Below are 27,562 nucleotides of genomic sequence, written 5' to 3'. Positions count from 1 at the left end.
GTTGGAGTGGAGCTTGAACCCACAACCTTCTGACTCAGATGGTGAGAGGGCCTACACTGTAACTAGACTAACATTAGAAAAACAGCTACATTTTGTGCACTAGCTTATAGTTACAATACAGAGATAACGAGTGCTTTTGGCTGAACAATCATCGAAACATATTAAAAGCATAACGATATTAACTTAATTCCCCCCCGCCCAAACCAGAAATTCAGTTTGCGGTACGGCTCCATGGACACTGGCAGCTCATACGCACCTTGCACAACTGCCAATCTTCATGCGAGAGCCCAAACAGTGGAAGTAGATTACTGCTGTGCCTGATCCTACCTTCAACCAAAATTCACTGATATGCCTTTTATAGTAGAAGCCCATGGAAGGTAATCTGGTACAGGAACCCTGGCAGTATCCCAAGTGAGGGAATTCTCCACACACCCTCACCCTAACCCACCTAGGACATTGAGACTAACTGTAGCAACCCTACTGACATCTGCTAACTCAACCTGACCAGGATCAAACTTGGGCACTTCCTGGTCTGTTGTGCTTAGTGACACACTGGGCAGTGGATTTACTCACTTCGCCAGCAAGGTGCTCACTATCCGCTTGGTTTAATATAGCTCATAGAGGAAGACAGAAATGTACATGACTAAAATGTACAAAACACTGTGGCTCATCTGACTGGTCCGACATGGTCTTCTCCAGTCCTGAAAGTTGAGTGACAATTGCTGTTTGAAGATCTGTAGGTAAAAATAGCCAGGAGATTATAAAAAAAATCAAATTTTGGAGTTGTAAACATTGATCTCCAATGCTACCATGCATAAACATGGACTGAAACATTCCCTAAAATTTGCTGATTGAGCAACAGTTCTGTAAATACCTAATCTTCAAAATAAATCCCAATCTATATGGAATTTTAAAAAAAATTCAAAACCCAATTAAACTTCAAGCGGTTGCTTACTTCCAACCTGGAACACATCACATCCCTCAGCCTTCGCTTCCTCCAACCATCTTCAGGTTTCTGAAACCCACACTTGGCCTCATCCAATCACCACTTCCCAATTTACCCCATCTTCTCTTTTACCCTCCCTGTTAATCTGGTCAGCAAGCTGAAAGTGCTCAGCCTGGGATTAAATTCAAAGTCAGACCTGAATTGGAGAAGTAAAGCTCCAGCAGAAATCTAAGCATTTAAAAAATATATACACATATATTGAAGAAAATCCCCGCAGTTGATTCAATTACTTTTTCCAGAAATAAACTTCCAACACATTCTAATATATTACAAAGCTACGTCAAAGGTTAATTCCAACTCTGCAACCAACAATGGGAGCTTCATGTTACTACTTCTCATTTATATATGGCGACCCGTGTGGCTTGGCCCCCACATAGGCACAGGAGTTTGAAGGGTACAATTAGTGTTGTTTTAAAAGTCGTCTTGACACTTGGATTTCTCTCCCAAAAACAAAACAGGGCGGTCGGTGTCCCTCCTTATAGCCTAAATCCTTTGGTCAGTCAGGATTTGAATCTGCCACCTGGTTAACAACCCAATGCCTCGCCACGTCCTGATTCAGTTTTCATTTTAGCACGTCTGCATATCAGCTCCGATGCTCAGCAAACAGGGATGTTTCTGCTAACAGTGGCAACCAGTAGCCCAAAAGTACTCTTATTCAATACCCAGTATTATTTCTTTTTTTTTAAAAAACATCACAATCCTTACCGATAGCCATCTATCCCTGCATGCCACTGGCCTGGAGCCTGCCTTTATTACAAAGGGACCAGTTATTTTGCTTATAAAAGAAAACCACAATCAGAATGGAAAATATAAAAGAGCTTGGATTTATTTGTTGAAATGTTTTAAAAATTGAGAAAGACAAATAGAAGAGGGCATTCCCCTTCGCTAAGCTGGGGATAACACATGCGGGTAAAGCTGAAACTGCGCACAAACCTTTCTCAAATACCAGGTTGTGCATTATCTTTTTACAAAAATCCAGCAATAGGGTATTTATTCAGTGGTACCAACATTTGCAATCCACTGACATTTCGGTCCCCCTCAAAAAAAAGACTGTTTATTTAGGGTTCTGAGAGGGGTGTTTAAAGCAAAAATTAATCTTTTTTTCCAAAAAATAATTTTAAGTGATTTTAAATCCAATTTTGGGTCTGCAATGCTTTTTCAGTCCCGAGAGACAAGGACAACAGGGGGGCTGGTTCAGTTTGATTTTGAATATGGGGAATTCACCTGTTGCAAACCCTGTGGGACAAAGCTGCTGTTTCCTTGTCCTTGCTCAGACTCAGCAGCTGATCGTGGAGAGGGTACCGCAGCTTCAAATATAATTCTCCGCTTCGTTACAAAAAGGCCTGGGCTGCTGGTGCTTTTAAAAAAAAAAAAATATGAGAGTATTTGGACTGATCAGGGAGACAGGAGAGTGCAGCTCACTTGTGGGCCTTTGCGTGCAGTTTACTTCAAACCATGTTCAGAACTGTATCAGATCAATGACAGGACTGCACTGACACAGCATACATGCCGTCAGTCAGGAAGCAGCTGAATCAGTGTTAAGATTAATGTACAGGTAACGGTGGGCTTAAAGGGACAGTTTACATAAACTGGTCTGGTTGTATCCCTAGGTACAACAGTGAAGATAGTGCAAGCATTGATACACCAAGTCACCACTTCATAAGATCCATTCAATGCTGATCACATAAATTAGTTTTGACACAAATAATGGCAAAACTGGTAAAATGACTCATTGCAACCACTTAGTGAGATTCTACTATATTGGGACATAACAATGTTTTATAAAATATATATGACAGTATCAAATGTATTAGAGTGGAGATAAAATGGACATTTGTTGTGGGTAACCAATCAGAAGTTCATAAAATCGCTAACTCCCAGCTCCACCATACAGTCTCGAGATATAATCTGAAGTCAGGACATTTCAGCAGCGGTGATGTGCAGTCAGTGTAGGTCACCAAGGAGATATTCACTCTACTTAAAATAATGCAGAGGGCAGTCAGCACAAAGACATGGAACTAGACAACCAGGTCAAAGTCATCTCTCTGGGGGGAGAAAACAAAAAGGGAAAAAAAAATGAACATCTTCCAGACTGTTACACCAATCAACAAATGCATTTTTCAAATATATTCCAGCTTAATTTAAATATAACATTTAAAACTTTTTAAAAATGTCATAACACAGGTATAGTATTACAAAAGAGAAAATGCACAGGAGTTCAGGCTGATGTTTTCAGACCAAGCATTTGGTCACCCCTCCTAAAATCTTTCTTATGCTCAGTGTCCAGTTATTTATTGATGGCTTTGTGAAGCGACTTGGGACATTTATCTAGGTTAAAGGTTTTATAAATGCAATTTCCAAAAATCTCCTTTTTTTATTTTTAGCTCCATTTGTTTCCAGCCCCAGGCGTTATTAAAGAAAGAATCTGTGTTTATATAGCACCTGTCATGGCCTTGGACACCCAAACAGCCAATTTATTAATTTTCAATGCGCAGGCAATGTAGGAAAATATGACAGCCAGTATGCTCACAGCAAGGTCCCATACATAACAAATGAGATAAATGACAAGTTAATCTGTTTTGGAGAAGTTATTTGAGGAAGGAATGTTGGCCAGGACACCGGGAACACACTCTGCTCTTCTTCAAATACTGCCACAAAATCTTTCATGTTCAACTGAAAAAAGTGGATGGGGTCTCAGTTTAACATCTTATCTGACAGACGGCACTATAGACAGTGCAGCGCTTCCTCACAACTGCACTGCCACGTCAGCCTAGATTATGAGCTCAAGTCTTGGTGTGGGCTTGAACATTTGACTCAGAGGAGTGCTACCATTAAATTAAGTCAGCTGGCTGGCTTTTCAATTGCAAAGAGCATCACAGTCGAGCCCAATTCTGTCTTTATCCAACAACCGCACACAGACCCCACTTCCAGCAGGGGACAAAGAAGCCAAGTTAGCATCTCCACCACTACCCTCCTTGACCTCAGTTCAAAAACATGAAACACTGTTTCACCATGGCACCTCCTTGGTCTGTATGACTAAAAGACTTGCATTTATATAGTGCCTTTCATGACCACCGGACATCTCAAAGCGCTTTACAACCAATGAAATATTTTTGGAGTGTATTAACTGTTGTAATGTGGGAAACGCGGCAGCCAACTTGCGCACAGCAAGCTCCCACAAACAGCAATGTGGCCCTTATGGCTAAAGGGATCAAGGGGTATGGAGAGAAAGCAGGAATGGGGTACTGAAGTTGCATGATCATATTGATTGGTGGTGCAGGCTCAAAGGGCCGAATGGCCTACATAAGGACATAAGAATTAGGAACAGGAGTAGGCCATCTCGCCCCTCGAGCCTGCTCCGCCATTCAACAAGATCATGGCTGATCTGGCCGTGGACTCAGCTCCACTTACCCGCCCGCTCCCCATAACCCTTAATTCCCTTATTGGTTAAAAATCTATCTATCTGTGACTTGAATACATTCAATGAGCTAGCCTCAACTGCTTCCTTGGGCAGAGAATTCCACAGATTCACAACTCTCTGGGAGAAGAAATTCCTTCTCAACTCTGTTTTAAATTGGCTCCCCCGTATTTTGAGGCTGTGCCCCCTAGTTCTAGTCTCCCTGACCAGTGGAAACAACCTCTCTGCCTCTATCTTGTCTAACCCTTTCATTATTTTAAATGTTTCGATAAGATCACCGCTCATCCTTCTGAACTCCAACAAGTAAAGACCCAGTCTACTCAATCTATCTTCATAAGGTAACCCCCTCATCTCCGGTATCAGCCTAGTGAATCGTCTCTGTACCCCCTCCAAAGCTAGTATATCCTTCTTTAAGTAAGGTGACCAAAACTGCACACAGTACTCCAGGTGCGGCCTCACCAATACCCTATACAGTTGCAGCAGGACCTCCCTGCTTTTGTACTCCATCCCTCTTGCAATGAAGGCCAACATTCCATTCGCCTTCCTGATTACCTGCTGCACCTGCAAACTAACTTTTTGGGATTCATGCACAAGGACCCCCAGATCCCTCTGCACCGCAGCATGTTGTAATTTCTCCCCATTCAAATAATATTCCCTTTTACTGTTTTTTTTTCCCCAAGGTGGATAACCTCACAATTCCCAACATTGTATTCCATCTGCCAAACCTTAGCCCATTCGCTTAACCTTTCCAAATCTCTTTGCAGCCTCTGTGTCCTCTACACAACCCGCTTTCCCACTAATCTTAGTGTCATCTGCAAATTTTGTTGCACTACACTCTGTCCCCTCTTCCAGGTCATCTATGTATATTGTAAGCAGTTGTGGTCCCAGCACCGATCCCTGTGGCACACCACTAACCACCGATTTCCAACCCGAAAAGGACCCATTTATCCCGACTCTCTGCTTTCTGTTCGCCAGCCAATTCTCGATCCATGCTAATACATTTCCTCTGACTCCGCGTACCTTTATCTTCTGCTCTTGCACCTATTTTCTATGTTTCTAGGTGATAATGACCAGATAATCTGTTTTTTTTTTGTTATGTTGATTGAGGGATAACTATTGGCCAGGACACTGGCGATAACTCCCTTGCTCTTCTTAGAAATAGTGGCATGGGATCTCTTACGTTCTCGAGAGGGCAGACGGGGCCTCGGTTTAATGTCTCATCTGAAAGATGGCACCTCCGACAGTGCAGCGCTCCTTCAGCACTGCACTATGTCAGCTTAGGTTTATGTGCACAGGTTCCTGGAGTGGGAATTGAACCCACAACCTTCTGACTCAGAGGCAAGTGTGGTGCCCACTGCGCCACAGCATACACTGATCTTAGCCACTGCGTCCCTTTCTACATCTCCCTGCGCAAGACATAATTTCCAGCTGCCAGGACAAGTGCCGATCTGCAGCCAAAGAATCAGACATTTGCTGGTAGTGAAAAATAAATTATAGCTTTGGAGTGACTTGTGACATAGTGCGCAGTGGATTCTGAAGCTTCAAGTGTCAGGCCCAAGCAGAAAATTAAAATCCATCAAAAGACTACCTTGGGCAGATCTTCCCCACTGAATTGCAGGCACAAGTTAATCAGATAGATTTGAGAGAAAGTTGTTAAGAATACCTCTTCATTGTACTCCATGACATGTTGTTTGATCTTTGAAGAATCCACCCAGGTTACATAGTCTTCCGTATTCCTGCAGGTTGAGCACAAAAAATGGGCAAGTTAACAAACAGATATTCAAAAAGTATTTAGACTATCTTGCACCAAGGTTGATAAATGCACACAGTCTTTTACCTGCGGTTACCAGCATTTCCAGTTTAACACTGCCCTCCTGTTCCCCACACTGCCACGTTTGTGCTGCAAGGGCCTTTCACTAACAGTAGGGAGAAAACAGCCCTCCCACTGCTCATGCTCTTCTCATCATAAAATGGACTTTGAAGCAATTTGTCTCCTCCTGGTCTGAGACAGGTCAGGTTCAAATATAAAATGGTTATAAACAGTGCATGCACCAGCCTTTGTCTAAGCAGCTTATTGCCACATGCAGTGTTTAAAAAAAAAATGCAAACTTTACCTGTTTCCACTAACATTTTGGGGAGCTAAGGTGCCACAGTTAGGCTCGCACTCCACCCAAAACCGAAGGTGGCGAAAACCTGAAACGGGCAGGGGTCAGTTTGGCCGACACGTTTCTTTGCTGCTGAACTTCACTTTTACTACCACAGTTCCTATAGCGATGGAGAAGCTCCTTCAGCTGGTGATTTTGTGAACCCACTGAAAATATGCCTTTCAATTAATATTGGCTTTTTATTAGAATTGTTCAGTGGCAATCAGAAGCCATCCCATGGTAAGTAGGTTGAAACTATAAACAGCTTGTTCGATGTACGGGTGATATTTATTCCACTTTATCTGCCATGATTCGAGCTCTCTCCTAACAGAGCATGTTCAGAGCAGAAGGGCAGTGACTATAAGTGGACCGAGTTCCCTATGAACCAAAATCTGCACCCTTATATGTGCTACAAGTGGGACAGGATGTCACAGAATCGATGGTTACCTCTAACTACCGTAGGTCACTGGGAAGCAAGTTCTGTTCAATTTGCTAATGTTCCCAATATTTTTAATTACCGAAAAAACAAGGTGAAGAGCTAAAGCCCTTAAGTCAGAAGAATATCAAAGTTGAAAAGAGCAAGTGAAAAGGTAAGATACATGAAGAAGTTTAACATAGAAAATGCACTGCGGGATTTAGATTACGCACAATTTGTTTAGAGAGCATTCTGAACGCTGAGGGAGCATTAGGCAAGACATAATTGATGCAGAAATTGAGGTCAGGGGCTTCCCGCGGATGGATGCCTCCGACCCGAAAAAAAATCCACGAACTTGCCTGGTGGTCTGGGAAGTTCGGAGACTTGCGGTCCTGTCCCAGGGACATAGGCGTTTTGCAAACCTCATGGGATCACGTGGGCCGGCCAAACCAATCAAAGTAGAGGTATTCTATATATATGGTGAGTTCGATATATACGGAATCACCATAAGTATGAATAGGAATATCCCCAAAAATACACGAACACTTAAAATAATGTTTTTTTAAATATCACATTTAAAATTAATCAAAATGGAATATGATTATTTAAAACAAAAATTTAATTTTTTGAAAAATAAATTTACATATTTTAACGGGTCTAAAAATAAACTTATTTTATTTCATAGGTTTTTAAATGTTTAAATTATTGGAAAAAATTGATTTTTCTTTCCTTTAAAAGTCTTACGTTGATAAAAGCAGGCCTTACACGAATGTCCATTTACTTCAGAATCCTATGATCTGTCAAGAGGAGCGTGCGCACCTCGTATGCGCCCGTAAGGGCTGTGAATTCAGCTCCAATAACTGCTGTTTACAGGTGGCTGTCGATGACTGGGTTTTTGCCATAAACTCTGCACTGGAATGGCTGTACAAGGCATATCATACCAAATATAAATGCAGCACTTGTTTTTTGGGATTACACAGACTGCAATGCAATACACAAGGATTTTTTTTTTTAAAAAAGAGGGTTAATTCTATTTTTCTTCTGTATAGATTTGGTATCCTAATGACAGCGTCCAATCACACAGAAAACAGCAACAAGGACAGGTGTCTAATAAATGATCGAGATAAATCGTGCTCGGTGGTAATGAGCAAGTTACAGATTTTCCATAGCCTAGTGCATTATCAAGCTATTCTTCCCCGGCAAACTGTTTCCAATTGGGAATATAAAGGACAACATTCTCCCTCTCCCCCTCCTCCTCCGGTTAAGTCTCCCTGCACCCAGCACACTGGATCAGGTGCATTCCTATTCTCAGCGTCAGACCAAGCATGTTCCAGCTCCAGGACCCAACCGGCCAGAGTACGATGAATTAAACATAATGGCCCAGAAATTCCACTCTAGGTCTTCCCGTGGGCAAACCACTATAGAAAGGTCAGAAAATGCGCACTTACCTTAAGCTGCCGCTCCCGCTTGAGATCCCGGACCGGAGGCCTCTCGTGACTGTGCATCGCGGCGCGTTCACGTTGGGACGTGCGCAGGAGTCACGTGGGCCTGAACACCCAATCACAGGTTAAGTATTTTCTCATTCATAGTAATAGGAGAGTCATAAGTTACGAATCTCCTATTACTATGAATGAGAAAAACCCGAAAACGCACAAACACTACATAAAACATTTAAAAAACACCTCACATAATACACTAATAGAAATTAAAGTTGTTATAAATGTTTTTTAAAGTTTTATTTTAATCATGTTTTTGATATGTTTTAAACTCTTAAGCCTGTAAAGGTAGGCTATGCCCCTGCTTCTATCAGGCGCAAGAGTTTTGAGGACATTTGCCAGAGAAGATATGCGTAAATCCCTCAATCTTCACCGTGCAAATGTCCTCACTCCCGATCTGCGGATGATCTGTCAAGCTCCAGCTGTCAACCGGATTTTCCAATGTCTTCCCGGGTCCGTAAAAACTTCGTACGGGCCCGGGACTTTGGAATTTCCACGCCAATGAGAAACGCAGCAAAGAGGAATGGTTTTATCTGTTAATACCTTACTGCCTGCAGAACTCATTCCCTGCCACTAGGAGGGGACACTCCCTTTACAATGAAGTTCATCCCACTGCTGTAATTTGATTCATACGTAACTGACTTAACAGAATGATATCTTCAATTTGATTGCTGCTTTTGTCACATTCAAGAACTGTGGGTGTGGAACCAGCTCAACTTTCCACCTGTCCAGCACATTCTCTCTGGACTGGTGCAATGCCATGGAACAGAATCACCGCCAAATACTTTCTAACTGCTGTCGTCGTCTCAAACCATTGACTTAATCATGCAAAACACTAAACTCCTGTAGCAGTTTGGTACATATCACATTTAAGATGGACTCATGGTTCATTCTTTTCCAGACCCTTTAAAGAAATAACCCCCCCCCCCTTTAATTTCAAGGTCCTACGTGCCTGGTTATGAGGGCTGATGAGCAAGCTGTTATCTTGAGCTCTGCCAATGCTCTCTTTGCCGAGCCTCTAGGAGGCAATGAGCTAATATCCCAGCTGATTTCCCCTCCCCATGACCTCGACACAGTGCCTGTCTGCTCTGTGCAACCCAACTGAAGGAGCTGAATAGAAGCAGCAGATCAAACTTGCAACCTCCCTTCTCTCTGGCTTTGCCTACCTGAGCTTCAGAATGACTGCTAGAATCAACTTTTATTTCCCCTTCCACCATCGATTTCTTCCCCCCGGCACCCCCCACCCCCACCTCCCTGTCATCAGCCCGCACCATCGATCTCCACCCCCCACCAAAAATCAAAGTTCATGTTTTCATCACCTCGAGGCTGAAGTTGTTCAGTGCCCTCCAAGCTAACCTCCTACATCAACCTTTCACAAGCTTCAACTCATTGACAACTTTAAAAACCCACATCCTCACCTACAGCACCCCCTCCTCTCCCAGCATGGCTATTTCAAACTTCTGGTAATGGTGTCCAAATCCTTCCACGGCCTCGCCCCACCATGCCTCAGTGATCTGTTCCTGCCTTATGTTGGTGTGCATGTTATCCACTCACTGGATTTCTCCTCATTACCCTATCCCTCCACATTGGCGACCACTCCTTCAAGCATTACATACCTACCTTGTGGAACTTTCTACCGAGTTCCGTCCGTCCTCCCTGCTTTGAATACCACCCCCCACCCCTCCGCCAAACTCTCTTAGACAATGTCTGTCTTGCCCCATCCTAAGATCTCCATTCCTCATGCGCAGTCATCACACTTCTCCTTACTGTAAAGTTCTCAGACATTTTCCAGAGTTGAAGCCTACTGTATAAACGAATAGGTCATTAACAGCATAACGAACCGCCAAAAGTAATTGAATCACCCATTCAAACAGAATAGCTTGGGGAGAACAAGCAGCAACAGCAGAACATAGGCATCTTTCACACACCTACAACTCACTCACACAAGTACTGAGTGTGACATACTCGGCATTGTATAAAGTATCCGGAGTGAAATGTGGAAGCAATATTTTTTCCCAGGGAAACCTTCATCTGACAGGCAAGAGGCAGAGGCAAGATTTGTGTCATGTCTGGATCCTATAGCAAGTTTTACACAATCTACTCATAAAACAAAAGCTGGGATTTCATTTTGGGCATAAAATAATCATCCAGATTTTTTTTTGTTCTACATGCCGTGCACATTATGAATTGTAAAATTGTATGTTTGGCAGTGGGAGGCAGGAAGAGGGTTAATTCCGTGCTTCAAATTTTTGTGTGACATCGGATCTCCTACGTGGATTCTGGCCTCTAAACAGCCTTCTTCAGCTGGAAGGGTACATTAGTGAACCACTGACTACGTCTCAGCTTCAAGACAATAAGTCCTTCTATACTCGGGGAGCCAGAGGGAAGTCTTGCTGTGGGAAGCTGCAGCATTGAAACATAACACAAACTGGCTCAAATGTCAAGGAATGCTGGGACTTGGGCCCATGTCCTACAAGACTCATCAGTAAACCTGGAAACTTTTGCTGCTGACCTTCCTTCCCCAGGATCCACGCAGTGGGGTTTGTTGGGACGCACAAAATGGCGGCATGGGGTGTTTTGAGCAGGGTAGCAAAGTTGTGCTGAGTGAGGGGAGCAGAGACTGAGTGATAGAATGGAGTTACACACTGTCGCCTTCCAGTGCAGACTTCCAGAATAGAGATTTCCTCTGCTTACTGGCTGTAAGGATGCTACATGAAATGAGTGTGGAACATCGCAATCCAGCCCCTAATGCAGCTGTGCCCACAGCATGAAACTTGCACAAATTGTAGCGTCACTTAGAAAGGCCGGAGAATAGATGGTGTGGGGAAACGGAACCATCACGGTACTGCAATGTGGTACTCTGCTGTAGACAGAGCGGAGTTATGTCCTCTGCACTTCACTTGCTTTGATCAAACTGTGCTATAGTTCACCTGGCTGTGATTGATGCTTATACCAGATATCTAAAGTAGAAAGGGTTGCATTTCGCCAGTGCAAATTGGACAAAAAAAAACCCTTTCAAAAACACCTAAGGGGAAGTGGATGGATGGAGGGGCAGCTTGGCCAGTGATATGCTAGAAAAGTCAAGTCACTGACCAACTTGCCGTTTCACCTTGTTGGGGACATTTTCTGTCGTTTGCAGGTGAAGATGGTGAGAATTCCCAGGTAGACATCTCATTAAAAACTCCATATCTGAACTAGAACTGCCTTGTTCAGAGAGGCGATGATTAGTACAATCGTCAGGTTAAAGCAATATCTACGTTAGTCATTGTCAGTTCACATCTGCTGTATGGCTCAGAAACGTGGACCATACACAGTAGACACCTCAAATTGCTGGAGAAATACCACCAATGATGTCTCCGCAAGATCCTGCAAATCCCCTGGGAGGACAGACGCACCAACGTCAGTGTTCTCAATCAGGCCAACATGCCCAGCATCGAAGCACTGACCACACTCGACCAGCTCCGCTGGGCAGGCCATATTGTTCGCATGCCAGACCCAAGACTCCCAAAACAAGCGCTCTTCTCGGAACTCCTACACGGCAAGCAAGCCCCAGGTGGGCAGAGGAATCGTTTCAAGGACATCCTCAAAGCCTCCTTGATAAAATGCAACATCCCCACTGACACCTGGGAGTCCTTGGCCAGAGACCGTACTAAGTCAAGGAAGAACATCCGGGAGGGCGCTGAGCACCTCGAGTCTCGTCGCCGAAAGTATGCAAAAACCAAGCTCAGACAGTGGAAGGAGCGTGCGGCAAACCAGTCCCACCCACTCTTTCCTTCAACGACCATCTGTCCCACCTGTGACAGAGACTGTAATTCCCATATTGGACTGTTCAGCCACCTGAGAACTCACTTTTCGAGTGGAAGCAAGTCTTCCTTGATTTCAAGGGACTGTCTATGATGATATCTTCTGAGCACGTTATCCAAGTGCTCCAACAACGCTGACACTGCACAGATATTTTGATCAATCTTAATTTACCTTATCTCAAGTGACCGACACTTAAAATATAATTCCCCCTTCTCCAATGCTAAAAACCCATCCTGCATGTTTACAAATCCGTCCTGCTTCCCTGGATTCCTTGCGCGTATTCTACAACAAACAGTATCTGCTACATTTGGCTCCCCCCCTCAAAAGGTTCTGTTCTTTTTCGCATCACACCATCTACATCTGCAGTTGCATTCTCCCCAGACAAGCAGAGAGGGGAGGAGATAGACAGACACAAGCTACAGCCAGTGAAACTAGAAATACACATCAGATCTGCCAGCACCTAGAGAGAGAGAAAGGGCAGGCTTATGTTTCGGGTGGAAACCCTTCATTAAAACTCAGGAGCTGCTGCGAATTTCCAGAACTTCCTGTTTTTACTCCAAGTTTCTGGCATTCGCAGTTTCTTTTTTGTTTGAAAAAAATCTACCACCTGTCCATAAAACTGTCCGTAATGGGCAAGTGGCTTGCCCCCTCCATTTTGTCACGAACTGGAGAACACCCACTCAACAAAATTTCCTAACATATTTATACAGCTGCTCATGTTATTAAGCACAGCTGACGAGATGTCCAAACTATACAGCAATGCTGAATTTGCAGTATTTTGGTCGACATGTATAGTGACTAGATAGGAACAGCAACTCGAGTTATCAAATCTACAGATAGAGGCATAGATGAGAACTGTGGTGAAGGAGTCGTTTTTGGAGGGGCTCATTGATTTGAATTTTCTATCCGTACAGTTTGAACAGTCTTAGCTGCCCCCTAACGCACTCTTGTGAAAAGCAACAGTGATGGAACAGTTTTAGAATGGGAGGCTTTCCAAGGTGTGGAAAGGCGAGGGGGGTCAGAAGAAGCGATGCCCTGGAAAAGGGAAGGGGTGGCTATGAGATAGAGAATGATGAGCAGTGGCAATACTGGAAGCATGGAGAGGGAAGGGGGATATTTCAGAAGCATGGGAGGGGAAGTGGAGGATGGGAAATAGGAATTCTAAAAGTAAAGAAAAACAACGACTTGAATTTATATAGTGCCTTTAACGTAGTGAAACGTCCCAAGGCGCTTCATAGGAGTGTTAAGCGATAAAAATTTGCCACTGAGCAGCATAAGTAGAAATTAGCGCAGGTGACCAAAAGCTTAGTCAAAGTGGTAGGTTTTTAAGGAGTGTCTTGAAGGAGGAGAGGGGTAGAGAGGTTTAGACAGGGAGTTCCAGAGCTTGGGGCCGAGCCAACAGAAGGCACGACCACCAATGGTTGAGCGATTACAATCAGGAATGTGCAGGAGGGCAAAATTAGAGGAGCGCAGGCATCTTGCGGGTGGTGGGGGGGCTTGTGGGGCTGGAGGAGATAAAGGAGCATTTGAGCGGATGCAAAGCCTTCGCGATGTGCGAGATTTTTGTCACAGGTTCTCCTGCTGTAAAAATGGCTTCATTTCTTCCTTCTGAGTATCTGTATACAAATAGAATTTATTGTGGGTTCTTTCTCCCTTAAAAACTTTTCTCAGAAACTGTGTCACATGCTTTCACTGAGACACCACAAAGCACAGCTGGCTAGTTAGTGCATTCTACCAAATACTCCCTTCCTGTCAGGCCTGCAGAGCATTGCAAGTTGCTGTTGTCCAGAACACACATTGTTGCAGTCAGTGCCATCAGGGCTGATAAATGAAGGCAGTTATCAGATGGCGACACACGTGGAACAGACTGTATCGCTGCCACAAACAGGCCAAACATTGGTGATAGGGTCACTTTGATTTCTGATTGAAGCAGGAGGGACTGCGGCCAGGCTGGACGCCAGTGCTTGGCTTATTGCAAACAGAGGGTGATGAAGGAATCGCTCTGCAATTTGCCTCCTCACACGCAGCAGATAAGGACTGAAATGAGATAAATCAACGTGTGTGTGTGTGAGAGAGAGAGAGAGAGAGAGAGAGAGAGAGAGGTCAGATGACCGCTGGCATTAGACTAAATATAAACGGGTCCTCTGGATTTCAGACAGATAGAAAGATACGAATCCCCAATGAATTACACTCAGTGACTGGAACACATCCATAGGAAGGTGCAAGCATAAGACTTGGGATGCAGTATCAAGATGGTTTAAAATGATTGCAGATCTATGCAAATATAAATGCAAGCCTCTATTATCTGTGCAACAGACCAGAGCACGTGACCTATAAAAGGTTTAACAATGCAACTGTGTGGTTGAGCTCTTGCGTTAACTCCACCGGTTTACTTCTTTCCACGTCTGAAGGTGCTAACTCATGCTGGAATATGGTTCTTTTGGCCAATAGCTGCCCACCAGTAACATACCCGGGGGCCATTATTCAGGTGCGAGCATTGATAGTGAGCATCGGTAGGCTGCTCGAGAGTGGAAGACATCACAGCTGAGCTCTGGGTGATTTTTCCTCCTCCTCTCCCACACCCCCGACGGCGCTGAAATTAGGCAGAATACACTGCTGAAATCAGCAAACTCAGAACAGAGTGGAGATCAAAGCAGTGACTTTCTTGATCTGTATGGCTGAGTTACATACTGCTTTTAAAACCCAAGCTCAACATCACCTGACAACAACTGTGTGATTTAGCCCATCCTCGATCCTACTCTTTACAGCCTTGCTGACGTTGAGCACGATGGGCCTTGGCACTTTACTTCGATGTCCCCATTTTCTTTTTTTCAAAAAAAGGAAGCACTGCAATTAACCTGCAAATATACTTGTAAATAAAGCAGCGATCAGGACTGTGCTCTTTCAAGTGGGCAGGCTGAAGACACTGTAGCCCTGTCTTCCCACTCAACTGCAGCGAGACCCAGCACCAAGTCAGTCACCGTACTACAACCTCTGAAGGTTGCAGAACTAATGGCAATACCAGTATTAATTGCTATCTACAAATCCATCACTTATTTGGAATGAGATCAACTTATTTCGGTATAAAATGGAACCTATTTTGGTTGAGCAGTAATTTCCTCCAGCTAAACACTGGGAAGACTCGAAGGGCCGACCCCTGCACCCATTTTCTAAGACAGAAGCCATCATCTGTGGCCACACCATAAACTCCCATACGCTGGTCACCGACTTCAATCTCCTCCCTGGCTACCGTCTTAGACTGAACCAGTGGTCGGTAACTTAAAATTGCATTCAACACCAAGCTGAATTACCTGCCTCATATCCCCTCCATCACAAAGCCGGTCTACAAAAGCATGCCCATTTACACGCATCTGCCACAGAAAATCGCATTCGCGCCTTTGTCATTTCCAAGCTTGATTACACCAATGGCCTCCCATCCTCCAACCCCTGAAAACTTCAGCACATCCAAAACTCTGCTTTTGTCCCACACCAAGTCCCAATTGCCCATCACACATGTCTTCATTGACCAACATTGGTTCCCAGTCCCCGAACGCCTCAAATTTTAAATTCTCGTGTTTAAATCCATCCATGGCCTCGTCACTCATGAGCTCTGCAACCTCCTCCAGCCATACAACACTTGCTCCCACCCCTCTCAAGCTCTCTATTCCAACGACTCCGGCATCTAGTGCCCTTCACCCACACCCATTCGCCCCACAATCAGCAGCTGAGCATTCTGCCGCTGATGCCCTTCCTAAAGCTCTATACCTTTTCACTTCCTGTCTTCATCTGCTTCCCCTCCTACAAGACCTTCCTTAAAACCCACCACTTCTCAGCTTTTGGTCGACCCTCCCAATTTTTCATTCTTTGGCTCAGCACGCATTTTTCCTCATGTATCCGGGAAGTGCTTTAGGACATTTCTTGATGTTAAGGGCGTGTTTATATAAATACAATCTGGTGGTGTTAACTCACTCAAAATAAACATAGCCGTGTGTGTAAATGGGTTTGCAAATTATCGCCCTCTTATTGATCATAAATGCCATTACTAATATTTCTACAAGGTTAACAGATCTGGTTGTTCTCTTACTTTCACGCTCTTCCCCTGGAGAATAGTGTGAAGCAGTGGAAGGATTCGCATGCCGATTAACGGCCTGATCGGCCACCACGTGAACGCTCTTTCCCTGGCCGTAACCTTCGTTATACCAGCCGATCAGGTGGTTAGTACTATACAGCGGGAGGGCTTTATGGGCTCCTAACCCATACGATGAAGTGGGGGCATCCTGCTGGACAGCAGTGCGGAATTCAAAGCCGCAGCTCTGCTCCCCACATACCAGGACGATCTGGGACAGGCTTTGAACCCTTCTGACTCAGAGGTGGCAATGCTATCACAGAGCCAAAGGCTGGCTCCAGATACAGGATAAATGTAAATAACTTCATTGGGAAGACAGGTTAGAGGCAGTAAAAGAAAGAAAGACTTGGATTTATATAATGCCTTTCACCGGACATCTCAAAGCACTTTACAGCCAATTAAGTACTTTGTAGTCACTGTTGTAATGTAGGAAACATGGCAGCTAATTTGCGCACAGCAAGCTTCCACACACAGCAATGTGATAATGACCAGATAATCTGTTTGTTGTTAAGTTAATTGAGGGATAAATATTGGCCAGGACATCAGGGATAACACCTCTGCTCTTCTTTGAAATAGTGCCATTGGATCTTTTATGTCCAGCTGAGGAGGCAGACAGTTTAATATCTCATCCGAAAGACGACATCTCCAACAGTGCAAGATATATATAACACTAGGGAGCTGAATTATCAGTAGAGATGCTCATTAACCCACAGTGCATCAGTTATAACTCTGCATCAATTCAGTTCCTTCCTGTTGTCTGGTTGAGGAAATACTCCCAACCAGTTTCCAGTAATATTGATGTTAACACTCAGCATTTCAGCAGAAATAGTCATATGTAATTATACAGAAAAAAAGCACACACATACAAACTGAAAGAATCAAAAAGAAAGGAGGTTCAGGTTAAGGTAATTTCTTGGAAGTGCTGGTCAATCATATCACACCAATCATTAGTCTATGACTTATGTGCACGCAATAAGGTAGAAATGTCGATTATAGCCAGCAGAGGGCAGTAAAGCATGGGGCAATGCTGCAATTGGCTTTCACTCTACAGTTATAACCACTTGACATTTAATCTGGTTTTAGACCTACATTTAATTAAGACATATTAATTAAGACAAGGAAAGTATACACTCAGATTGATGGCGGGAGGAGAAACAAGAGAGACAGAGCGAGAGCGAGAGCAAGGGAGGGATGGAATTATTACAGGGTGAAAACATTCTTTCGCTCTTACTATCTCAACACAAACTCATACAATTTCACCACTGTCATTAATGTCAACCCACTGAAAATTTAATTTCCATCAAAGATTTCAAAACACTAATTTTCCACAGTACAAGATTTTCCACATAGAATCATTAAGTAGTACAGCACAGGAGGCCATTCGGCTCATCGAGTCGGTGCCGGCTCTTTTGAAAAGCAATCCAATTATTCCCACAAGTAACCTGGAAACTTCTAATGTTGATTAAAGTAGAATTTGAGATGTACGCTCTCCTGCTCCAAGAACTGCTGGCAGTGAGTCTGCGACCTTCCCGTGGATCCTTTCTAGTTCTACACAATCTACACAAAAGATAGCATTCTCTGACAGTGCAGCACTCTCCAAGTAGTACTTCAAAGTGCGAGCTTAGTTTATGTGCTCAAGTCTGTGTTGGACTTGAATCCACAAGTCTTCTGAATGAGGGGCGATTATAACTGAAGCAAGCCGACATGTTGAAAACTAGTTTCATAGTTGGATGGCTTTGGGGTTAAGCTCCACTCTAGGTGCGTGGATGCATAGCTAAGGTAGTGCCGTACAGTCAGAGATGCAGCCCTCAAGTGAGAATGAAACCGAGGAGGACTGCTTGTCCTATTAGTTCAGGTGGGTGTTCAAGAACCCCAGCACTATTTTAAAGGGTAGAGCTTTTTCAATAATCTGGTTGCCATTCCTCCCTCAACCAACACTACCACAAAAATAGTTTCAACTGTTGTTTATCGCATTGATAATAGCAGCAACTTCCTATGCGCAGAATTTGCTTACATAATAAGTCACTAAATTTCAAAGTAATTCACTATGTGTGAACGACTTTGAAAAGCTTCCGAGAAAAGTGATTAATCGCTAGATACATGCAAGTCTGTCTTTCTGAGTAACCCAAGGTTAGGGAAGACAAAAGTCAGCCAGCATTTATGATCCTCATCAAATTGCAGCAACAGTTGATGGAACTGCAGGTGGGCTGAACAACTTGCATTTATAGAGTACCTTTAATGTCGTAAAATGTCCCAAGGTGCTCCACAAGAGCATAATGAGACAAACATTAACACAGTGCCAGAGGGAGACATCAGGATGGGTGACTAAAAGCTTGGTCAAAAAAGTAGGTTTTAAGGAGCATCATTGTAATGTTTTTGCTTCATGGGTACTTTGCTTAAAAATTCATAGCAACACATTGCTATTAAGAATGAATTGGTTTATTAGCGAATGTTTAACAATCACACCACACATTACCAGTTCATCCACCAGGCTCACAACCATCTGCCTCATCGTGGACCCCCTGAACCCAACTGGCTGGGGTTTTATTGAATCTTGTGAACACCATGTGTCTGGCTATGCCACTCGCAACTCAACCAACCTGTGAAAATACTCACAGATGCATATATTATGGTCATAAAAGGAGGGAGAGATAGAGAGGAGGAGAGGTTTAGGGAGGTAATTCCAGAACCTAGGGCTTGGATAGTTGAATTTACAGGTGGCAATGAGTGGTACAACGAAGAAAATCGGAGGTGTACAAGAGGCCAGAATTGGTGGAACACAGAAGCTCTCGGTGGGTTGTAGGGCTGGAGAAGATTAGAGATAGGGAGGGGTGAGGCCATAGAGAGATTTGAACACAATGATGAGAATTTTTAATTTGAGACGTTGTTGGACTTGGAGCCATCGTAGGTCAATGAGCACAGGGGTGATGGGTAAACGGGATTTGGTGCGAGTTAGGATACAGGCAGCAGAGTTTGGATGAACCGAAGTTTACAGAGGCTAGAGGCTGACCAGGAGAGCACTGGAATGGTCGGGTCTGGAAACAACAAAAGCATGTCAGGACTGAGCAAAAGTATGATAACTCTCCGGACCGCCCACACCACTGCAGTCAAATATCCCAAGAGTATCCGATATGCAGCTCGGAGGTCTGATCCCCAGTAATCCATTTTGTAAATATCACTGGCCTTTACAAGCGTTGACCAACCTCAGTCTTCATGGGCTATATAGGTACGTACCATGGGCCACACAGAGTTTAAAGCTGCGTCACCAGTAATTTGCAAAAATCTCAAGTTGCTAATATTAATGGGGCTTGGCGCTCTGATTTGTAATTTATCTACTAATAAGGCAACAGTGCTAAAAGCAGCCCCTTTTAAATTTAGAACAACCTAGCATAAGCACCAATAGAACCGAGTTCTGAGATGTTCATGCTGGGAAAAAGGAACACTTTCCATTTCAGGCACCCAGTGTTAGCATCAGGTACTGCCAGGTCAGGTTAAGTAAAGCGCCCTCTGCTCTGCTTCGCTCCAACAATTAACCTCAGATCCAACTTCAGAGTCCCTCGACTACCCCAGTCAGGCCTTTGTCCATTTTCCACAGCAGTCGTCCTGAAGCCACATAGACCAAGTATGTCAACCTGCGCCAAATTGGAGTGGGCCTGTGCTGTGGACCAGAAACTCAGTAGCAGCTGGATCAAGACTGTCAAAACCCATTTCACATGGGATTCTTCAAAGTCACCCAGAGTAGACTTCCATGCTGCTATCTGCAATGGACTTGGATCCCAGAGGTGAAAGGCCAGTGCCTGACCCACTGCACCACCCATTCCCTGAGCAATCACAAATAGTGCTACTTGTTCTCCATCAATAAATTTGGTCCGCATCATTCAAATTGCATTTACTCCACAAAGAACCCAGCTAAGAGTTAATTAAGCAACAATTGCAACTTGAAAAAGAAACAATGGAACACTGTTCTGTGCGGCTTTTAATGTGTGTGGGACATGTGCAATTCAACTACTGCGAAAGGGGATTACTTTCAAAAACCCATCTCAAATGCAGCCCTTTCTACTCCAATGTTCTTTGACGTCAAAATTACAAAAGCTATTGCGGCAAAAAGTTCTGCATTGCACAGAAAGTTTACAGCTGCACACTTTGCTCCAGGGACATGCACCCCACGCCCCCCACCTGCCACCTTCTCTCTACACTAACCCTGCCATGCATTGTGCTTTGCAAGTTCTTGCTCTATTTCATGTGGAGCTGTCTCAAATCTACATGGATTCCAGAGTTTAAAGATGCTGCCACAAATTTATGGGGGTGGGCATGTGGAGAGCAGCATGTGCCCTTCTTCTACTTCAATCACCTGTTGGCAAGCTTTCTGAAAGGGTGGCAGCTTCTTGTTCCAAAAGTTGGTGATGGTTAAAACCTCTCAGATTACAGAAGCACCATCGTCAAGATGTGCTGTAAACAATTGCGTATTTATGCTCTGTAAACCACAAAGGTTACTCATGATTGATCAACAGCAACTGTGCCATTTGAAGAAAAGGATGCAAATTCGTTGCTGGGAATGGAACAGCATTCTAGGTTAGCTCACTGAGGGTGAAAATGAGTCTGGGTATGTGAAGAACATTACTGTAATGGATCCTTGTCCACTCATTGTCTCCATGTTCCAAAAGTCGGCTTAGTTTCTTCCTTTGGTTGTAATTTACCAAAATTCCCTGGATTGTGGGGAGGTCCCAGCAGATTGGAAAAGTGCAAATGTAACACCCCTATTTTAAAAAGGAGGCAGACAAAAAGCAGGAAACTATAGACCAGTTAGCCTAACATCTGCGGTTGGGAAAATGTTGGAGTCCATTATTAAAGAAGCAGTAGCAGGACATTTGGAAAAGCAAAATTTGGTCAGGCAGAGTGAGCATGAATTTATGAAGGGGAAGTCATGTTTGACAAATTTGCTGGAGTTCTTTAGGAACAGGGTGGATAAAGGAGAACCAATGGATGTGGTATATTTGGACTTCCAGAAGACATGTGACAAGGTGCCATATAAAAGGTTACTGCACAAGATAAAAGTTCACGGGGTTGGAGGCAATATATTAGCATGGATAGAGGATTGGCTAACTAACAGAAAACAGAGAGTCGGGATAAATGGCTCATTCTCTGGTTGGCAACCAGTAACTAGTGGGGTGCCGCAGGGATCAATGCTGGGACCCCAACTATTTACAATCTATAATTAACGACTTGGAAGAAGGGACTGAGTGTAACGTAGCCAAGTTTGCTGACGATACAAAGATGAGAGGAAAAGCAATGTGTGAGGAGGACACAAAAAAATCTGCAAAAGGACATAGACAGGCTAAGTGAGTGGGCAAATATTTGGCAATGGAGTATAATGTTGGAAAGTGTGAGGTCATGCACTTTGGCAGAAAAAAATAAATGAACAAGTTATTATTTAAATGGAGAAAGATTGTAAAGTGCCACATTACAGCGGGACCTGGGGGTACTTGTGCATGAAACACAAAAGGACAGTATGCAGGTACAGCAAGTGATCAGGAAGGCCAATGGTATCTTGGCCTTTATTGCAAAGGGGATGGAGTATAAAAGCAGGGAAGTCTTGCTACAGCTATATAAGTATTGGTGAGGCCACACATAAGAACATAAGAATTAGGAACAGGAGTAGGCCATCTAGCCTCTCGAGCCTGCTCCGCCATTCAACAAGATCATGGCTGATCTGGCCGTGGACTCAGCTCCACTTACCCGCCCACTCCCCGTAACCCTTAATTCCCTTATTGGTTAAAAATCTATCTATCTGTGACTTGAATACATTAAATGAGCTAGCCTCAACTGCTTCCTTGGGCAGAGAATTCCATAGATTCACAACCCTCTGGGAGAAGAAATTCCTTCTCAACTCGGTTTTAAATTGGCTCCCCAGTATTTTGAGGCTGTGCCCCCTAGTTCTAGTCTCCCCGACCAATGGAAACAACCTCTCTGCCTCTATCTTGTCTATCCCTTTCATTATTTTAAATGTTTCTATAAGATCACCCCTCATCCTTCTGAACTCCAAAGAGTAAAGACCCAGTCTACTCAATCTATCATCATAAGGTAACCCCCTCATCTCCGGAATCAGCCTAGTGAATCGTCTCTGTACCCCCTCCAAAGCTAGTATATCCTTCCTTAAGTAAGGTGACCAAAACTGCACACAGTACTCCAGGTGCGGCCTCACCAATACCCTATACAGTTGCAGCAGGACCTCCCTGCTTTTGTACTCCATCCCTCTCGCAATGAAGGCCAACATTCCATTCGCCTTCCTGATTATCTGCTGCACCTGCAAATTAACTTTTTGGGATTCATGCACAAGGACCCCCAGGTCCCTCTGCACCGCAGCATGTTGTAATTTCTCCCCATTCAAATAATATTCCCGTTTACTGTTTTTTTTCCCAAGGTGGATAACTTCACACTTTCCGACATTGTATTCCATCTGCCAAACCTTAGCCCATTCGCTTAACCTATCTAAATCTCTTTGCAGCCTCTCTGTGTCCTCTACACAACCCGCTTTCCCACTAATCTTTGTGTCATCTGCAAATGTTGTTACACTACACTCTGTCCCCTCTTCCAGGTCATCTATGTATATTGTAAACAGTTGTGGTCCCAGCACCGATCCCTGTGGCACACCACTGACCATCGATTTCCAACCCGAAAAGGACCCATTTATCCCCACTCTCTGCTTTCTGTTAGCCAGCCAATTCTCTATCCACATCTAGAATACTGCGTGCAGTTTTAGGTTCCATATTTACGAAAGGATATACTTGCTTTGGAGGCAGTTCAGAGAAGGTTCACTAGTTTGATTCCGGGGATGAGGGGGTTGACATGAGGAAAGGTTGAGTAGGTTGGGCCTCTACTCATTGGAATTCAGAAGAATGAGGGACGATCTTATCGAAATGTATAAGATGATGTGGGGGCTTGACAAGGTGGCTGCAAAGAGGATGTTTCCACTGATGGGGGAGACTAGAACTAGAGGGCATGGTCTTATAATAAGGGGCCGCCCATTTAAAACAGAGATGAGAAGAAATTTCTTCTTTCAGAAGGTTGTAAATCTGTGGAATTCGCTGCCTCAGAGAGCTGTGGAAGCTGGGATATTGAATAAATTTAAGACAGAAATAGACAGTTTCTTAAACAATAAGGGGATAAGGGGTTACGGGGAGCGGGCGGCGAAGTGAAGCTGATCAGATCAGCCATGATCTTATTGAATGGCGGAGCAGGCTCGAGGGGCCGTATGGCCTACGCCTGCTCCTTATTTCTTATGTTTACCGCCTCCTGTAGTGAAGGCAGTGGCTTACGCCAGAGTGAGATTCCAGGGATGTCAGCTTGCCTCTAGTACCTCACACACAGTCCTTATCTTCACAAGAGTCTGGCAAGTGAGTGTTAACAGAATAATCCTGGGAGGCATGACAGCCAAGATTGAACCAGTCCTCTCTCAACATTCATATCCATGCGCTTTCCAGGAGGCAGACAGTAGCCGATGCCCCAGCGACGATTAGCTAGCTTAGCATTAACTACAAACTGAACTTAGGGGCTTCCTGGTCCGTGTGGTTCAGCACCACACCTGGCTGTACAGTTACCCAGTGGATTACAAAAGAACACTTTCACGTGGATGAGAAATGTGGAGACGTTGAGAGGCCACTTTCCATTAAAATCTTGTTTCTGGCCAGCTAAGCACAGCTTTCAGTGCCACAAACAACATGTACCCGACTCAATTATATAAGCACTAGGGTGGCTCCGATTAGGCTTTCTATAAAGTGCAGATATATTTATTTTATAAATAATAAGCAAATGGCATCTGAACAGTGAAAGTATGATGATTTCTGGAGACAAGTGAAATTTAGATATAATTTTTAAACAAGACAGCTAGTTAGAGCTGCTCTATGCAAATGCCACACAAGACGAGCTTGGAGTGAAAAAATGACTTGTGGTCAAGTCAATGGCTCCAAGTACAATTATACTATTGTGGATTTCCCACTATCTCCTGTTGATCTACTTGAAGGAACACAAAATACTTTCCCCTACCTCCTCTGAGGGGGAAAAATTGTATCAAGCCGCCTTATTACTTTTATAACTCTCAATCTCTTCTCTTAACAAGCACCGATCTAGCTTCTTTACAGAGGTCTCGCTTGCTTTCTCTGGCAATCTGTTCTCAGCATCTCCGGTGCTGGATGACAACTTTTTTTCTTTCTAATCTCCAACTTTATCTTGAAATTTATGGATGTTATAGTTGCGTCCTTCAGTCCTACGCTCAGTACCCGAGTTAAATAGCTGGCCTCTTTCAACCATATCTGTACCTTTCATTATTTTAAAGACCTGCATAATGCCTCCTCTCACTGTTCCTTTCTCCAGTAAATATAAAGTGAGGTTCAAGTGACTTTCTTTGTAACTTCGATAAGGGCTGACAAATTAACTCATGCACATGACCTTGACTATAGCCTCAATTTGCCCAGAATCTAATCCAAGTTTCAAGTAGAAATAATCTGAGTAACTAAAGATTGCATGTTCCAGACATCTTTCATTATCCAGGGTGGTATGTCGCCCAGGAAAGAAACACGTCATTAACAGAGGAGAAGCAGTATGGACTGCCAGCAAATCCGCAAACAGTTCCTGATCTAGTGATATATATATGATAGAAGTGCTGGTATGTCACTCACAGACATGGACCATGTACAGTAAACACCTCAAGTCGTTGGAGAAATACCACCAACGTCTCCGCAAGATCCTACAAATCCCCTGGGAGGACAGACGCACCAACGTTAGCGTCCTCGACCAGGCTAACATCCCCAGCATTGAAGCACTGACGACACTCGATCAGCTCCGCTGGGTAGGCCACATCGTTCGCATGCCAGACACGAGTCTCCCAAAGCAAGCGCTCTACTCAGAACTCCTTCACGGCGAACAAGCCAAAGGCGGGCAGAGGAAACATTAAAAGGACACCCTCAAAGCCTCTCTGATAAAGTGCAACATCTCCACCGACACCTGGGAGTCCCTGGCCAAAGACCGACCGAGGTGGAGGAAGTGCATCCGGAAGGGCGCTGAGCACCTTGAGTCTCATCGCCAAGAGCATGCAGAAATCAAGCTCAGGCAGCAGAAAGAGCATGCGGCAAACCAGTCCCACTCACCCTTTCCCTCAACAACTATCTGTCCCACCTGTGACAGGGACTGTGGCGCTTGTATTGGACTATTCAGCCACTTTTTAGAGTGGAAGCCAACTACTTTAACCCATGTTTTTCCGAGCTGGTTGCCTCAAGTGCCCTGCTATAACCTGGACTTTATTTAAACTGTAAATGAATCTGGTTGAGCACACAACATTTTCCATCTTTTGACAGATTGAATATGTAGTGGGACTTCTAGTATGCTCATGACAAACTGGGTTAATCATTAAATCAAGGTAGAACATGAAAGACGCAGATTTTGGACTGCTTACAGAAATTGTTGCCAGGCAATTTAAATAAGAAAATCATGTTTGAAGAGTCCAGACTCTAACACATTGTTATGAGAGAAATGGGTTTGGGAGAAGGGCAGAGAGCGAGAGAAATGAAGGAAATTTCACCTGACAAGAGATTTACAGACTGTCAAGGGATATTGCCCCCCCTCCCCCAGTCATCTCAGAACTGGTATCAGAACCCCTGGAGCCTTGTCCTGAATAGTGGCCAAGAGGCCAATCTCTGGATAACCTACCTCATTGCAATAACCCCCAGCAGATGTGGCCAGAGTTGTAGAGTATTGCGAATAGCAAATGATGAATAAGGTATTTGACTCCCCTAACTTGTCTCCACAGAACCGTAGGATGCAGGCTCACACTTGTGACTTCCCACAAGAGAATTCAATCGTCTTGGTTCTGCCATCGGGAGAGGTACAAAGTTCAACCTACATGCTTGCTCAATCGGAAGGGTGGGGGAAAGAGGAAGGAGGAAAAAAAAAAATACAAGCAAATTCAAAATCACCTCATCCAATTGTTTGGCTTTAGAGGGGAAAGGTCAAAAATCCAGTTGTGTGCTAACCCTTCCATTTGGGAAATGCTATGCCACAGAGGACAAGCCTTTTTTTGGGAGGTAAAACACAAAATGTCAATGAATATATTTCTGGTCCTATAAAGTGAATTTTGCAACACACCAGTCTCAAACTCTAGTTCAGTAGTTCTATCTCCACCCAGTTTCATATATTCGACATATCTTGCACAATCTCAAATGAGTAATACAATTTGACCCTTAAATTCAGGTCACAGTGGAAACTTGGGAGATAGTATCATTTCTTAAACATTGTTTTTTTCAAAGTAACTGACTAAGTGTACAACCATTTACAATGAATTCTCTTGCTGCCATCAGCTCAGACAAGACATAATGTAAATATCGAGGAGCCATATGACAAACACTGCAGGTGTACATGAGCACAGTACAATCGTTAAACACCTGCACAGGCTTTGGGCACATGCTCAGGTTGTTTTACATACAATCAGAGAGTTACTGCATAGAAATGGGCCATTTGTCCCAGCAGGTTTTTCTCCACCAACTACCTAGTCCAATCCCACTTTCCTATTTGTGCCCGGCATCCTTTAGCATTCAAGCAGTATTAGTATTCGAGAACAATTTACAGACTCTGCCTCAACAACAGTTTGCATCAGAGAATTCCAGATTCAAACAACACTGTATCCGGAGATTTCTTCCAACATCCTTTTAACTTTGTGTGGTAGTGATCTTACATTGTGCCCTCTTGTTGCCATGACACCAACCATTTGAAACAAGCCATTACTATTTATCTCCATATAATCCTTAATGATTTTGAACACATCTATCAGGTCACCGACTCAGATGAAAAAAGCCACAACTTTTCAAGTGTCTTCGTAACTGTGACCCCCTCATCCCTGGTACCATCCGAGTGGAGGTGTCTCAAACTCATTTTATATAGTGGGCCTGATCCGGTGATGCAGCACTTTGTTTTGTTAATTCTCAAGATGTCAGTGTCACTGGCAAGGCCAGCATTTAATGCCGATCCTTAGTTGCCATTGAGAAGGTGGTTGTGGACCTTGCAGTTGAACCGCTGCAGTCCATTTGGTGAAGTTGCTCCCACAATGCTGTTAGGTGGGGAGATCGAGGACTTTGGCCCAGTGACAATGGGCCATAAATTGCAGC

At 44.0% G+C, this 27,562-nt stretch overlaps 1 protein-coding gene across 2 annotated transcripts in view; it reads right to left on the bottom strand.

Moving 5' to 3' along the window:
* Positions 1-1,809: 1,809 nt before the first annotated feature.
* imp3 (IMP U3 small nucleolar ribonucleoprotein 3) overlaps positions 1,810-27,562 on the bottom strand; it is a 330,757-nt gene continuing 305,004 nt past the window's right edge. For both annotated transcript variants that reach the window (XM_070887440.1, XM_070887441.1), the window contains 2 exons: positions 6,088-6,160; positions 1,810-3,051 (listed from right to left, as the gene is read on the bottom strand). In XM_070887440.1, coding sequence (XP_070743541.1) covers positions 3,025-3,051; positions 6,088-6,160 — 100 coding nt within the window. In that variant the 3' untranslated portion in view covers positions 1,810-3,024. The remainder of the gene's footprint in view (positions 3,052-6,087; positions 6,161-27,562) is intronic.

This window comes from Pristiophorus japonicus, chromosome 8 (assembly GCF_044704955.1).
Source record: "Pristiophorus japonicus isolate sPriJap1 chromosome 8, sPriJap1.hap1, whole genome shotgun sequence".
Lineage (NCBI taxonomy): Eukaryota > Metazoa > Chordata > Chondrichthyes > Pristiophoridae > Pristiophorus > Pristiophorus japonicus.
This window is presented reverse-complemented; position numbering and strand designations above follow the sequence as displayed.